A 14,052-nucleotide genomic window follows, 5' to 3' on the forward strand; every position below is an offset into this window, starting at 1 on the left:
CACCCATTTCAGCAACAATTTTAGTATATCTTCTCAAGGGACAATACTACACAAATTAAACTTGGATATATTTTAGAGCAGTCAGTGTGCAGCTTGTATAGTGGTGCAAATTTACTGTCCTCTAAATATAACTCAGCATATAGCCATTATTGTCTAAATAACTGGCAACAAAAATGAGTACACCCTAAGTGAACATGTCAAAACTGTGTACAATGTGTCAATATTTTGTAGGGGCACCATTGTTATCTAGCACTGCCTTAATCCTCCTGGGCATGGAGTTCACCAGAGCTGCACAGGTTGTTGCTGGGATCCTCTTCCACTCCTCCACAAAGACATCACGGAGCTGTTGGATGTTAGACACATGGTGAATGCCCCACATGTGCTCCATAGGCTTCAGGTCTGGAGACATACTTGGCCACTCCATCACCTTCACCTTCAGCTTCATCAGCAAGGCAGTTGTCATCTTGGCGGTGTGTTTGGGGTCGTTATCATGTTGGAAAACTGCCGTTCGGCCCAGTTTCTGAAGGGAGGGCATCATCTTCTGCTTCAGAATGTCACAATACATGTTGGAATCCATGTTTCCCTCAATGAACCTCAGCAATGAACCCATGCTTGACTGTAGGCAAGACACAATTTTCTCGGCACTCCTCACCAGGGCATCTCCACACATGCCATCTGAGCCTCATCAGATCAGTCTCATCTATCTTAATCTCATCAGACCACAGGACATGGTTCCAGTAATTCATGCTTTTGTTGTGTTCAGCAAACTGTTTGCAGGCTTTTTGTAAGCCAGCTTCAAAAGAGGCTTCCTTCTGGGACGACGGCCATGCAAACTGACTTGTTGCAGTGTGTGGCGTATGGTCTGAGCACTGACAAGCTGACCTTCCGCTTCTGCAACCTCTAAAGCAATGCTCGCAGCACTCATGCATCTGTTTTTCGAAGCCAGCTTCTGCACCTGTAGCACAGCTCAAGGACTCAACTTCTTTGATCGACCCTTGCGAGGCCTGTTCCGAGTGGAACCCGTCTTGGAAAACCTCTGTATGCCACTGTACTGTAACTCAGTTCCAGGGTGTTACTGAACTTCTTATAGCCTCGACCATCTTTGTGGAGAGCAACAATTCTAATTCTCAAATCCTCAGAGAGTTCTTTGCCATGAGGTGCCATGTTGAACATCCAGTGGTCAGTATGAGAGAATTGTACTCAAAGCACCAAATTTTAACTGCTGTAATATAAGATACACAAATTTGTATGGTCCTGTCAAGCAGAAAAAAACATGAACATGATGAATAGGACATGTGGCTTTGCATGGTTAAACGACGTGTGGTGTACTCACTTTTGTTGCCAGCTTTTTTGACAATAATGGCTGTATGTTGAGTTATTATTAGACAACAGTAAATCTTTACTGCTATATAAGTTGCACATTGACTACTCTAAAATATATCCAAGTTTCATTTCTATAGAATTGTCCCTTGAAAAGATATACTAAATTGGTTGCTGAAATGTGATATGCTGTATATGGTATAGCTTCTGATTTATTTCTGACAGTTAAAGTTAATGCTAAACATACTCTCAGCAGTTCCCTCATGCATAATATACTACATGCTAGATTAACTGCAGATCTTTGAGGAGATTGTTTGAGGAGCATAAATGGACAGCAGATGTCACTGTATGACCGTCTCTGCTGTATATTCATAGCTGAAAACTGAAAATCAGATATGAAAACAAGCATTAGTCAAAAGACAAAGACGAGCCTATGGATGGCATTTAGTACAATGCTTTTTAAATCGACAGTCACAATGTCTTAAAAAGTCTTCATCAGAGCTGAGCTGCATGTGAATCTCTTCTAAATGAGTTTCTGATTGAACAAAGTGTTGATTCTGACAGACTGATGTCTAAGATATTAGGGTGGAAATCTCATTAAATATCATGAACTCATTTAAGTTTTTAAACTCGCCGTAGAGCTAAAACCACCAACAATAAAACAAAGTGCTTTTAAAAATTAAGTGCTTTTAAGATGATATATATATATATATATATATTTCATTGGATGTCCCAGGTGTTATATAAAAAATTTTTAGAAACAGTTTTAAATTAAAATGTAGAAGCGCATATTTTGTAGTAACTATTTTTTGAACAGAGAAATACACACTGAAACTGAACATGCGATATGTAAAATATCAATATTATAGCTATGCAAATATTAATATAACAGTTTTGCAAGAGTTACGTTCCTTATTCTCTCACATTATTGAGACCTTGATAGACACAAAACAAAATTATAATTAACTGATGAATTATCAGTCTGACATCAGTAAAAAGACAGCTTCACATTATGAAACACAAAATATACATTTTTGTACATATACACTATATATATATATATATATATATATAGTTTTTAATCAAATACAATGTAATATTTGCTGATATTAGTTTATATGTTTTGCAAGTGTTTAATTTATATCAAACTAATAACAACATTTACAAGCATAAAGACAAGAGCCAACAATAAAAAGGTTACATAAATAATACATGAAATTCTGAAATTAACTGTGATTATACACTGTAAATATAAGTGTATTATATTTTAGTTAGTATTACAAGTATTACACTATAAAATAGTCTTACAAGCAATTTAGTTTTTAAGTCTTCAAATCTATATCAACATATATAAAAAAAGGAAGATATGCTTTTATTTTGCGGTCGCGTGACGTCAGTGCCGTAAAGCGCCAGCCGCTGTCGTGAATCGGCGCATGTGTGGCTGTTGTCATGCTGTGCGCTCAAAATATGCTATCATGAAAGATTTTGGGTTATTATTAATAGTGTAAATGTATAAACCGGAGCTGCTGGATACCGTCTGCCGGCACAGAATCACAGGCTGCTAAAGCTGCCGGAGAACTGAGAGGTAATATGACAAAGCTGCAGAACATCAAATTTAAGAGTGACAGATTCATAAACCAGTAACGTTAACTAATGGAAGTTCATAGTTCTCACAGTAAATAAGCTCAGTCTGAAAGATCTCGGTAAGATCTCTCTGTAAGATCTCGTAGTCCGGTTTCCTCGGGTCTAGAGCGTTTAGAGTTCGTGCTCGCTTCTGTTCTGGTTCGGGTCCGGGTTCTGGTCGAGGATGTTTGTGCTGGTGGAGATGGTGGACACGGTCCGGATTCCGCCGTGGAGTTTCCACCGACAGCTGAACGACGCGATCGCCGAGGAGCTCAACAAGAAACTCGCCAACAAGGTGAGCTGAGGAAATCTGACACGAAAATCCATATATAAGAATTATGAATACAATACCAGAGTGACATTCTCAAAATACTCTTCTGCTCAACAGGGCTGCATTTATTTGATATTATTATGATTTAAAATATGTGGAACACAAAACCAGTCTTAAGTCGCAGGGGTATAAATTTGTAGCAATAGCCAACCATACACTGTATGGGTCTAAATGATCGATTTTCATTTTATACCAAAAGTCATTAGGATATTAAGTAAAGATCATGTTCCACGAGGATATTTTTGTAAATTTCCTACTGAAAATATATCAAAACTTGAAATATAGCTAAGAACTTCATTTGGAGAACTTTAAAGGCGATTTCCTCATTGTTTTGATTTTTCTGCACCCTCAGATTCCAGATTTTTAAATATTGTCCTAACATACATGCATCAATGGAAAGCTTATTTATTCAGCTTTTAGATGACGTGTAAATCTCAATTTCACAAAACTGACCCTTATGACTGGTTTTGTGGTCCAGGGTCACATATAGTTTTAGAGTACTTGTGTCGTCTGAACTCCTCCGCCCGTCTGCAGGTGGTGTATAATGTGGGTTTGTGTATCTGTCTTTATGACATCACTAAACTGGAGGACTCCTACATCTTTCCCGGAGACGGAGCGTCTCACACTAAAGGTGACTGTTCCTCACTGCGTTCACACAGAGACTCTGTGTCCAGCACATCCTCATTCTCTCTCTCCTCCTGCAGTGCACTTTCGATATGTGGTTTTCCACCCGTTCCTGGACGAGATTCTGGTGGGAAAGATTAAAGGATGCAGTGCTGAAGGTGTTCATGGTAAGAGGGGACACTTTTGATGCTTTTCTCTTCTAGTGTTCGTCTTTACTTGAAATAAAAGTTAACTGAAAGCCATAAATAAATACATATTGTAACACTTCTCATTTAGTTTCTTTCAGTTCATGTAGTTAAAATAACAAAAAATAAATGAATTAAAACCGCACACGCACAAAAAAAAAACGCTTTCAGCTAGTTGCCAAGGCACCATTTCTTATTTTTGTTTAGTTTTAGTTGAAATAATAAAATTGTTCAAAATTAACTACTAAATATATAAATAAATCGTTACTTGGAATAAACGAATTGTTAATTGAAATAAAATAAAAATATAAAAAGGCAGCATTTAGTATAAGTTAAAGTACTAAAACAACTAAAATTAAAACAATAAAAGTAAAAAAATAAACTATTTTTATTTCAGCTTGAATATTTTAGTTTAACTTGATGTACTAAAATAACTAAAAATAAACTAAAACTTAAAAAAAACTGAATAAATAAAATGTAAAAAAATTTGTATTTTAGCTAGTTAACTTTAAATTTTAGCTATTTTGTTTAACTTGTACTAAAACTGAAAAAAAATTTAATCTAAGTTTCAAAAAACTTAATTAAAATGAAAATGGAAAATACTATAATGAAAACAAATTCAAAATATTAATAATAACTTTAATATGTATCTAATTGATACTGAAATAACATATTTTACATGCAGATTATTATGGCTCATATTCATTGTCAAGCCTTTATTCCAGTAGATTAAGAGCATTTGTTTACAGAATGATGGCTTGATTAGAATATGGAAGTTAATTGGAAATGTAAAATGTAAACAGTCACTATGAGATGAATGATGAGTTCACGTGTGTCGATTCCGCAGTGAGCCTCGGATTCTTCGATGACATCATAATCCCGCCGGAGTCGCTACAGCAACCGGCTAAATTGTATCCTGAATCATGGCTTCTACCAACACATTAGCATGACACTGTTAGTTAGCTACCAGTGTACTTGTAGCATCATCTTCCCAGCATGCTCTGTTCCTTCACGGTTGGCGTAGCGATGAGGCGGAGCAGGTGTGGATGTGGGAGTACGAGACGGACGAGGGTGCTCACGACCTCTACATGGACCAGGGCGAGGAGATCCGCTTCCGGGTGGTGGACGAGGTCTTCATCGACACATCGCCCACGGGTCCCAGCGCAGAGAAGGAAGGGCCAGGCGTGGGCGCAGGCGCGGGCGCAGCCGCAGCCACAGCGCTACCTGCAGGAGTGGAGGACAGCGTACAGCAGAAAGAGGCTCCGTACACACTCATAGTGAGAATATTAGACCTTAAAGTGCCCCTATTATGGATCTTTGAAAATGACCTTTCATGCAGTGCGTAACACAGCTCTAAGTGAATGAAAACATCCTGCAAAATTTTAAATCTGAAAGTGCACCGCAGATTAGCATTGGATTAGCAAAGGAGGGGTTTGGAAAAATGAATCGTTAAACAAATCGTTGAGCAAATAAGGTCAAAATAAATGCATATTATAAGACAATGAAAGTGTTTTTTGACCATGCATGCATGTCTACCTGTTGTCGGGGACTCCCAAAACCAAAATATGAACCTTTCGTTACCCATAATAGGGGCATTTTAAATAAAACTACAATGAATATATAACCTGTTCCATCCACCATTTGTCTTTGTAATATCATACACTGATGATTTGCTCACAGTAATACCACAGACGTCTCTTGTTTTCTTCTGCAGGGATCAGTAAGTGAACCAGGTCTGGGTCTTCTGTCCTGGTGGAACAGTTAACAGTCTCATCTGTGTTATGAACTGTGAGAAATCAGCTGAAACTTCTCGTAAGACTCGTTTACACAATGAACTGAAGCTCTGTGGACCAATCAGTGAGCAGGTGGTGCCGACCAATTGGAGACGCTTGATAAAAGAGCCATTTATAATGATTTAAATGGGATTATTTTGTTGTATTGCTGTGTCCCACTGAGTTTACTTTATAGATAAATTCTATAAAAAAATCTATAAAAATGTTTAGCATTTAATCTTTTTCTGACACTGAATGGAATATTTTTGCGTGATCATGTATATATGGTTTTTGGATTTTTTTTTTTTCTCCTGCTTTTTACAACATTAAAAATGGAGTAAATGAAAAATGTTATAATCTATTTAGTGTATTTTGTATTTTATATTTAGTTTACTTTGTATTTAAATTATATACAGTATAAGATTGCTAAACCTTTTTTATTTAGAATTTCTCTATTTTAGGTTGACTTTTGGACTTTCCCTCCATTATAAGTTTGGAAATAAAAACAATAATAGTAAACAAATAAGGAAACTTGCTTTGCACCTAAACATCCAAATAATATGGTACTAATATGCAAAAATTTGTCATGTTTTAGAACAGAATTCCTGTCCCCACATTATGATAAGCATCATAAATATATGTATATCCATATCTATCTATCTATCTATGTGTGTGTGTGTATATATATATATATATATATATGCTACTAAGACTTTTAGTAGAGTATTATTTGCAGCATCATAAATATTATATATATGTGTGTGTGTGTGTGTGTGTGTGTGCTGTAAAACGATTAATCGCATCCAAAATACAAGTTTTTGTTTACATGATATATGTGTGTGCACTGTGCATATTTATAATGTATATATAAATACACATACATGCATGTATATATTTAAGAAAAATATGTTATGTTTATATATTAAATATATTTATATATAATTTAAATTATATTAATATAAATATATGTAGATATTTTCAAAATATATATTGTATGTGTGTGTATTTCTATATACACAGTAGGCTACACACATTATGTAAATAAAAACTTTTATTTTGGATGCGATTAATCGTTATATATATATATATATATACACAATACATTTACTTTTGATTCCACTAAGGCTTTATGTATTGTCAGGTGACTGCTGTTTACATAATCTCATATGACACGAGACGGTCTAGTGATGGGAGTGACTCATTTGAACGGCTTCAGTGCGTCATCTTCGGGATTCGGTGATACATGCACAAACGCGTCGGTTCTCCCGGTAAAAGCGTGCTAACGGGGATCTCCTCCATCACACGAGCTCCTCACTGCGGATCTGCACCGTATAGCTCATCTTACATAACGGCGCTCGACAGGACGGGACGCAAGCATCTGTCAACTCCAGACAGCGGCTGTAAGTTTCTGCATTTGGTCCATTTATTTGGGCGTTTTTCTTTCTTTATTTTTGCCTGTATTATGTCTGTACTAAAAATAAGCGTATATGTAATCTAACAACAGAATTAAAATGATTTAAGTTAGTGCTTGTTTTATTAGGCGTGATCCCATCCCATCGCCCACCTTTTGTTGATGTCCGCTCGTGTTTCAAAACTTAGCGCGCCCTTCCTAGACAGCAGTTATTATAGGCTTTATAGGCGTTGATTGTGTGCATATAAACAAACGCATAGATAACGCAGGCAGAAATGCTGTCTATAGTAAGTCAGCTGAGGAGATTTCGAGGCACAGTCCCTGCCCTTCCTCAAGAACATTCTGGAAGCGCGTGATGCTGAGCGGAAGATGAAAGGAATAGCATCGTTTCTCAACAACAACAAAAAAGTGACGTTAACGAGTTTGGCGCCAGTTCTAGTAATTTTGCCTTTTTTTTTTTCTTTTGAGTCAAAATCATCGCGTTAAATTGTAAAGACTTTTTCTGTCTCTTGTTCTTGTCCGTCAGTGCGAATTTGGTTCGCGTACACTGAATGCAGATCATATCGCAGCCTACTATATTTTTTGTGCTGTCATTACATGAGGAATTTAATTCCGTAAGCCGCGATGCTGAAATCGTTGCATAATGATATTATTGCCATTAATGGAAGAAACAGCAGCGGCTCTGACGTCACGAGGCCAAATTTCGCGTCACTTGCGCGCGAACCCTAGAAATTATAAATAGCCTATACATCTGACACCTGGTGTAGCCTACTGTTAGGTCTGATCTTGTTCAGAATGAACATTTTCTTCGCAACTTCAATCCAACTTTATAAAATCAGAGATTATTTAAAAAAATTGATATTTAATTTCGGTTTGTTTGTGGCTGGAAATAAGGTCAACTATATAGAAATGTAAGCATTGCATTGTGGGATACAATATCGTATAGGCACAGCTGCAATAAATACATAAATAAAATAAATTGATGTATAAATAAATAAATAATAATAATTAATAAAAAATAGAAGCCACCACAGAAATTATATTGGTTTCCACTACAAATAACATTACAAACCATCAACTTTTTAGTCATTAAAACCATTAAAAATGGTTTTCTGTACTGTGTTTTTGGCCATAGGCCTATTCCACTAGGATTTATTGGTTTTAACAAGCCACCAATAGAAGGTGACCAATCACCAGTAGAGACCACAGGGTCCATTACAGTTTCCAGTAAAACCAATACAAGTCCCATTATAACCAGTAAAACCAGTACAAATTCGTTGATAGTTTCTGTTTTGTTTTGTTTAGTTTTTTTTTTTTTTTCAGCAGGATACTGCACACAATACACATAAACAGCACAGAATAGTAGGCTAAATTGTAGGGTTGTGCGCTATTCTTTTAATTAAATATACATCTGACGGTCAGTACAAGAGACGTACAGTTCAGTCTGATCCCAGAACGGCTCCTTGTGTTCTTTAAGGCCTCTTTGAAGACAATGCAGGCTTTTGTGCACGAGGAACCGGGCGCAAACCGTCTTGAATGTAAACTCACACAAACAAACACACACACAAACAAAGGTTTTGTGTGCACAGAATAAATATCAGTGCAGAAGCTGTTTTACTGCACGTCGCTCCTCACAGAACAAATTGTGCCACTGCAAATAAAAAACAGAGCAAAGTGCGCGCACGGAGCATTTGTCAATAAACACACTGTACAACGTGCGTCAGAGGGAAAGGCTGCAGATGGCAGAAATAACGCGTTGGATGTGATGTGAGTTTAGTGTTTCTCCCACAGCTCGACCTTCTGCAAGCATCCGGAGTTCAGAGAGCAAACCGACGCAACCTCCGCATCTCAAGCCGTGCCCGTGACCATGGCGGAACCGGAGCTGTCGCCCGCGGCGGACCCGTCTCTGCGGTCTCCGCGCTCGGCGCCGCTGTCGCTGTCGCTGTCATTCCCGTTCCTGAGAGAAGGCAGCCGCGTTTGGGAAAGAGCCGCGCTGCAGCCCGGGGAGTTACCGAGTCCTCTGCCCACCAAACGCACGCGCACGTACTCGGCGTAAGTAAGTTCTGGGAACCTTCTAGGAACGTGAATAGGTTCTCGGTACGTTCCCCTAACGGTACCTAAAGGGAACGTTCTGTTTTCATCAAGACAGCTTTCCTGGCTAACCAAAAATGTTCTTGGGAATGTTCTGGGAACCAAAAACTAACATTACCAGAACCTTCTGGGAACCAAAAATTGTTTGCTGGGAGCAGTGGCGAAGCGACAGCGGCGCCACTTTCAGCCGTGGCCCACCCGATGAGAAGTTGGTACTTTTCCAAATGAATGATATTTATTAAACGATAATAATAAACGTATAGTTTTCCTATAACTTCATATATTTACTTTAAAATATATTTAACGTGAGTTTTCTTCCTACAGGTGCATAGCATACCCTTGTCAAAAATGATGATTCGTCAGTGACGATTCAGTTAGTCCCACCCACATTTATGTTTACGACGTAATAAATAATGTTTTAAAATAATGTTGAATTTGAAAATAGTGAAACAAACCTCAATCAGTCTTTAAAAATATTGGTTATTCCAAATGAAAATGAAGTCTTAGCACTCAGACCGCCTACAAATGAAACCAGACCACCGGGTGATGGATTTAGGTTGGAAACTTATGAGTGTGTTTAAAGCATCATATTAGCAACGTGTTTAAATCGCTAAATAGATGCGTCCTTTGTAGAAAGAAACAAACACATAAACGTTGTGATACATACTCTTCTCCACAACAAACTGCATATTTGCAGCTTTGCACATTTCTGCGGTATTCGTTTAGTCTCCTTTGAACGCGAACTGACTGAGACTGATTATAAGATAATCTGCGAAGCTCCGTCGTCTCAGACTAGAAATACATTTGTTACAGTATTAATTAATTTTTAAGGTTAGTTAATAAAAATAGGCTACAACTTTTTGTTAGCTTAGGTAGCCTACGAATGTTAACAGATAAATTTAAATTTTAATAATTATTAGAAAATGTTGAAATTAAAATTAATGTTAATTAATGCTTTAGAAGTGCATTTGCGCTGTATTTTCTGTTGGCAATTATGCAGTTTTCTTACACGCACCTTGCCCACCCGGTTTTATGTCGGCCCACCCACTTAAACATTTCTGGCCTCGCCCCTGGCTGGGAGGAAGGGAATTTCGCGTGAGGGTGAAAGATTAGGCTACCCCACGCAGATTTCGCAATGGGTTAACAGACAACATATTTCTTTTGCCCGCAAAATTTCTACGAAATTTCGCTAATATGACTGCACATTTACAGTCATGCATTTGATGCTTTCAAAAGTATCTGGGGATCGAATCCACCTTGGAGTAGCCACACTTTCCAGTTGATTTCCAGCAAATATAAGCCTATGTTTGAGAATCTTTTTGCTACCGTTCTCATTAAGTTATAATATCATTTCTGAATGTTCTCAGAGCAAAACATCAAGTTTTTAAAGGTTTAAACAATGTTTTTTTCCCCCTTAATATGTGAATGTCAGATTAAACATAATGTTCAACTTTAGCATTTTGCCAACATGACTGACACTTGAATGTTCTCTGAGCCATCTGAAACAATAAACATTAAAAAAATAATAATAAAAAAATAAACACTAAAATGATCAAATAAAACGTTAGATGAACATTGTATAAATTATGTTTTTTTTAACGTTTTTGATAATGTTATTAAAGCCCAGATCATTCTGAACAGACGTTCTATTAAGGTTACTGGAAAACATTTGTTCGCAACTGAGAGAAACTTACCGAAGTTCAAGAGCGTGTCCCGTTAGCGGGACTTACAGGAACTAGCTATATTCTGAACGCAACACACTCTGTCACATGAGCGTTCAGTTAAAGTGAATCTGTGTAAATCTCGTCTCTGTGTCTGCAGGACTGTTCGTGCAAACGCGGGTCCTGTGTTTAAGGGCGTGTGTAAAAACTTCTCTCGGTCGCAGGGTCATGGCTACATCAGACCAGCTCACGGTGGAGAGGACATCTTCGTACACATCTCCGAGTGAGTCAGAGTTCAGACTGAAGCCATCAGATGCTTTTAGTGTCATCAGAGTCAGGTTCACATCACAGCTCAAAACCAAGAGTACAAATACAAGAAAAAATGATAATAATAAAGTATAACAACAACCCTGTAAAAATGATTTTCAAAAATTTTAGATACAAAAAAACATTTTAATTTAATTTTTAAATTTAATTTAATGTCACTTGTGAAATTTGTGAAATTCACTGGCAATTTCTGAGTGAAAATTTTTTATTTTTATTTTTTTTGTGAACAATGATTAAACATTAAAAATATAATCATAAAAATGATAAATCAACAATGCAATCTAATAATATTAAATATATTATAATTTTAGTAGTAGTAGTAGGAGTAGCATGAAGTATAATAAGAACAATCATTTATAAAATATAACAAAATAATTATCATTTAAAAATAAAACAATAATAATTTTTATAAAATATAGTAATAATAATAATAACAACAACAAAGCTAAAACAATACAATATTTTTTAAAAATATAATAATTGTATAAAGTATAACAAAAACAATATCATTTTTAATAAGTATATTATTAATAACTATAACAATAGTAGTAGTAATAATAACAACAGTAATAATAATAATAATAATACATTTTTGTCCAAGGCTTTAATTCTTTTCTGTGGTTTTAGAAAACAAATTTTTAAAATAAAAGAAAAGCTTAAAAAAAAAAAAAGCTGGTTTTGTTTTTGTTAAATCTGTTGAAATAAAAATAAAACTTTGTATGGCACATTTGTCTTTTTTTTCTCTTTTTAATACAAATGATACATTTAATCAAGAAAAAAAAATTCTACATACCTAACCTCATATTTATTAGAAATAGTTGTGCTGTTTACTGTAGAAGAAATTGTCATGTTTGTTTGCTGATGAAGAATAACTGTAAAATGTTGTCAGATACAATAGCTTCATATCTCAAATCTCACAGTGTTTTAGGGGTTTTCCTGCTGTCGTGTGCTCGTGTAAATCACTCGTCCGTCTCTCTCTGGCAGTATTGAAGGAGAGTACGTTCCTGTGGAGGGAGACGAGGTCACATACAAGGTCTGTGCGATCCTCCCAAGAACATGAAGGTCCAGGCTGTGGAGGTGATCATCACGCACCTCAAACCAGGAACCAAACACGAGACCTGGTCAGGCCAGATCATCAGCTCCTAGGATCCAGTCGGAGGGTGGGTTTTCCCGGAAGTGAGAGCAAAGCATCATGGGAAGGCTTTTTAGAAAGTTGAAGGGTGCAGAGAATGTTGAGTTCAGCAGAACAAGCTGCATCACGGGAACATTAGACCTGAAACAGACTCTACGCAAGTATTTATTTCACACGTCCATGTGGTTCGAAAAAGTCTCAGAATACACGTAGCATTCGCGACAACATTGCAGAAGTTTGCGTAGAGCTTGTTTCTGGTTAAATGATTCGTCTGTAGGTGTGAGACACTGTGAAATGATGGTTGAACATCCACAAACTGGACTGTGAAAGAATCTAAGGCATCGATTCGGAGGCACACGCTACACTTGTGGCTGTTTTTGGCTCTTATATTTATTTTTCTTTATTTATGCATTAATTTTAATGTTAAATTGATGGTAATAGGTAATAGGGTGGATCTCCCAAAAACCTGTCCAGAACATATCGTATTCACAGTTATATTCACCCCCCCCCCCCAAAAAAAGCGAAAAATTAAGCAATTATGTCCTGCACAAAGATTTTCAGGACAATTAAACGCATTTAGCTACCCTCAAATTCATAACACTGCAGAAAAATATCTTATTTAAATTGTAAAACGTAGTTGTACTGACTTTATGCATTTAGAGGGAATATATTCATGCATTTTATAGATTTTAATTTAAAAATCTTGAGAATCATTACTGAGAATAAAAACAATGTGGATAACCAATAGTACAATATTCAATGTTTTATTTAAAGCATTGAGAATTTAGGAGGTAGATGCTGTATTTTCATAAAAGTCACAATGCAAAAATTAAATAAATAAACAAATAAACAAAAAGTGTAATGGTCCTAAAGTTAACCTAAATTTTCATTTTCAATTTGATTTCAGGGTGAAGTATGAATCAGACATGATCTTGGCAGGTTTGTGGGGTTTCGTCCATTAAGCTCTGTTATATATGCTGGAACTGAAGCATCATGGACTAATATTGCACTTGAAACTTGAAACCCCAAATATAAACTGCCAAACTGACTTCATCTCCCAGAACTCTTTCTCGGGAGCTTTTCAGGGTAAAACGTGCAGCATTTTGTAGACAGCTGAAGAATAACAGTCGGCTAGCAAAACCATTTAAACAGCAGTAGCGACTTTAAAGATCTTGTGTTGTTTTTACTGTATATATGTATGTGACGTTCATTATGTGATCAGGGATCCAGTCACGTGAAGAACTGTTGCGTTGTTTGTTTGGTCACCTGATCTGTAGCATGTTCTTCAGTTTGTCTAGTGATTTGATCGTCAGATTTCTACGCTTCTGAACACTCATTTGGGATTTAACTGATGTTTGTTTTTAAACGTCATTTTTATTTTCAGCACTTTTTAGAGCTCAGACCACTGTGGTCAACATCATTACCGTGTGAACTTTGCAGGACTAATAAAATTAATTCATGATTTACACGTTTGTAGCTTACTGCAAAGCACTAATCATAAAAGTAGGTGAATGTTTGCATGGCAATATTGCATTAGCTACAACACCTGCACATACACAAAATACACCTTAAGCA

At 36.5% G+C, this 14,052-nt stretch overlaps 2 protein-coding genes and 1 long non-coding RNA gene across 4 annotated transcripts; 2 read left to right on the forward strand and 1 right to left on the reverse strand.

Annotated features, from left to right (window-relative positions):
• Positions 1-2,702: 2,702 nt before the first annotated feature.
• Positions 2,703-6,507, forward strand: polr3h (polymerase (RNA) III (DNA directed) polypeptide H). Of its 2 annotated transcripts, XM_058769265.1 has the most exons (7): positions 2,703-2,905; positions 3,071-3,238; positions 3,809-3,905; positions 3,979-4,065; positions 4,931-4,994; positions 5,108-5,360; positions 5,798-6,507. In XM_058769265.1, exons 2-7 carry the CDS (start codon positions 3,128-3,130, stop codon positions 5,846-5,848), a joined length of 663 nt encoding a protein of 220 aa, XP_058625248.1. In that variant the 5' UTR covers positions 2,703-2,905; positions 3,071-3,127; the 3' UTR covers positions 5,849-6,507. The 2 variants fall into 2 exon arrangements, with proteins under 2 accessions (XP_058625248.1, XP_058625247.1); XM_058769264.1 differs by having other exon boundaries at positions 2,703-3,238; positions 5,798-6,505.
• LOC131536389 (uncharacterized) lies at positions 3,119-5,188 on the reverse strand. Its single transcript, XR_009269938.1, has 3 exons — positions 5,051-5,188; positions 3,776-4,022; positions 3,119-3,253 (listed from the first exon to the last, which is right to left on the reverse strand). It is a non-coding gene; the product is annotated as an uncharacterized LOC131536389 (long non-coding RNA).
• A 514-nt stretch (positions 6,508-7,021) lies between the features above and the next one.
• csdc2b (cold shock domain containing C2, RNA binding b) lies at positions 7,022-13,943 on the forward strand. Its single transcript, XM_058769270.1, is given in 5 exon segments — positions 7,022-7,255; positions 9,058-9,318; positions 11,179-11,301; positions 12,330-12,385; positions 12,388-13,943. Coding segments are annotated over 4 exon segments (468 nt in total). The 5' UTR covers positions 7,022-7,255; positions 9,058-9,133; the 3' UTR covers positions 12,492-13,943.
• Positions 13,944-14,052: the final 109 nt, after the last annotated feature.

This window comes from Onychostoma macrolepis, chromosome 03 (assembly GCF_012432095.1).
Source record: "Onychostoma macrolepis isolate SWU-2019 chromosome 03, ASM1243209v1, whole genome shotgun sequence".
NCBI classification, from domain to species: Eukaryota; Metazoa; Chordata; class Actinopteri; order Cypriniformes; family Cyprinidae; genus Onychostoma; species Onychostoma macrolepis.

Coding starts and splice junctions, on each gene's coding strand:
- polr3h (XM_058769265.1), top strand. CDS start 3,128: ATGTTTGTGCTGGTGGAGATGGTGGACACGGTCCGGATTCCGCCGTGG. Junction 4,066..4,930: donor CAGTGCTGAAGGTGTTCATG/GTAAGAGGGGAC, acceptor TCGATTCCGCAG/TGAGCCTCGGATTCTTCGAT. Junction 5,361..5,797: donor AGGCTCCGTACACACTCATA/GTGAGAATATTA, acceptor TTTCTTCTGCAG/GGATCAGTAAGTGAACCAGG.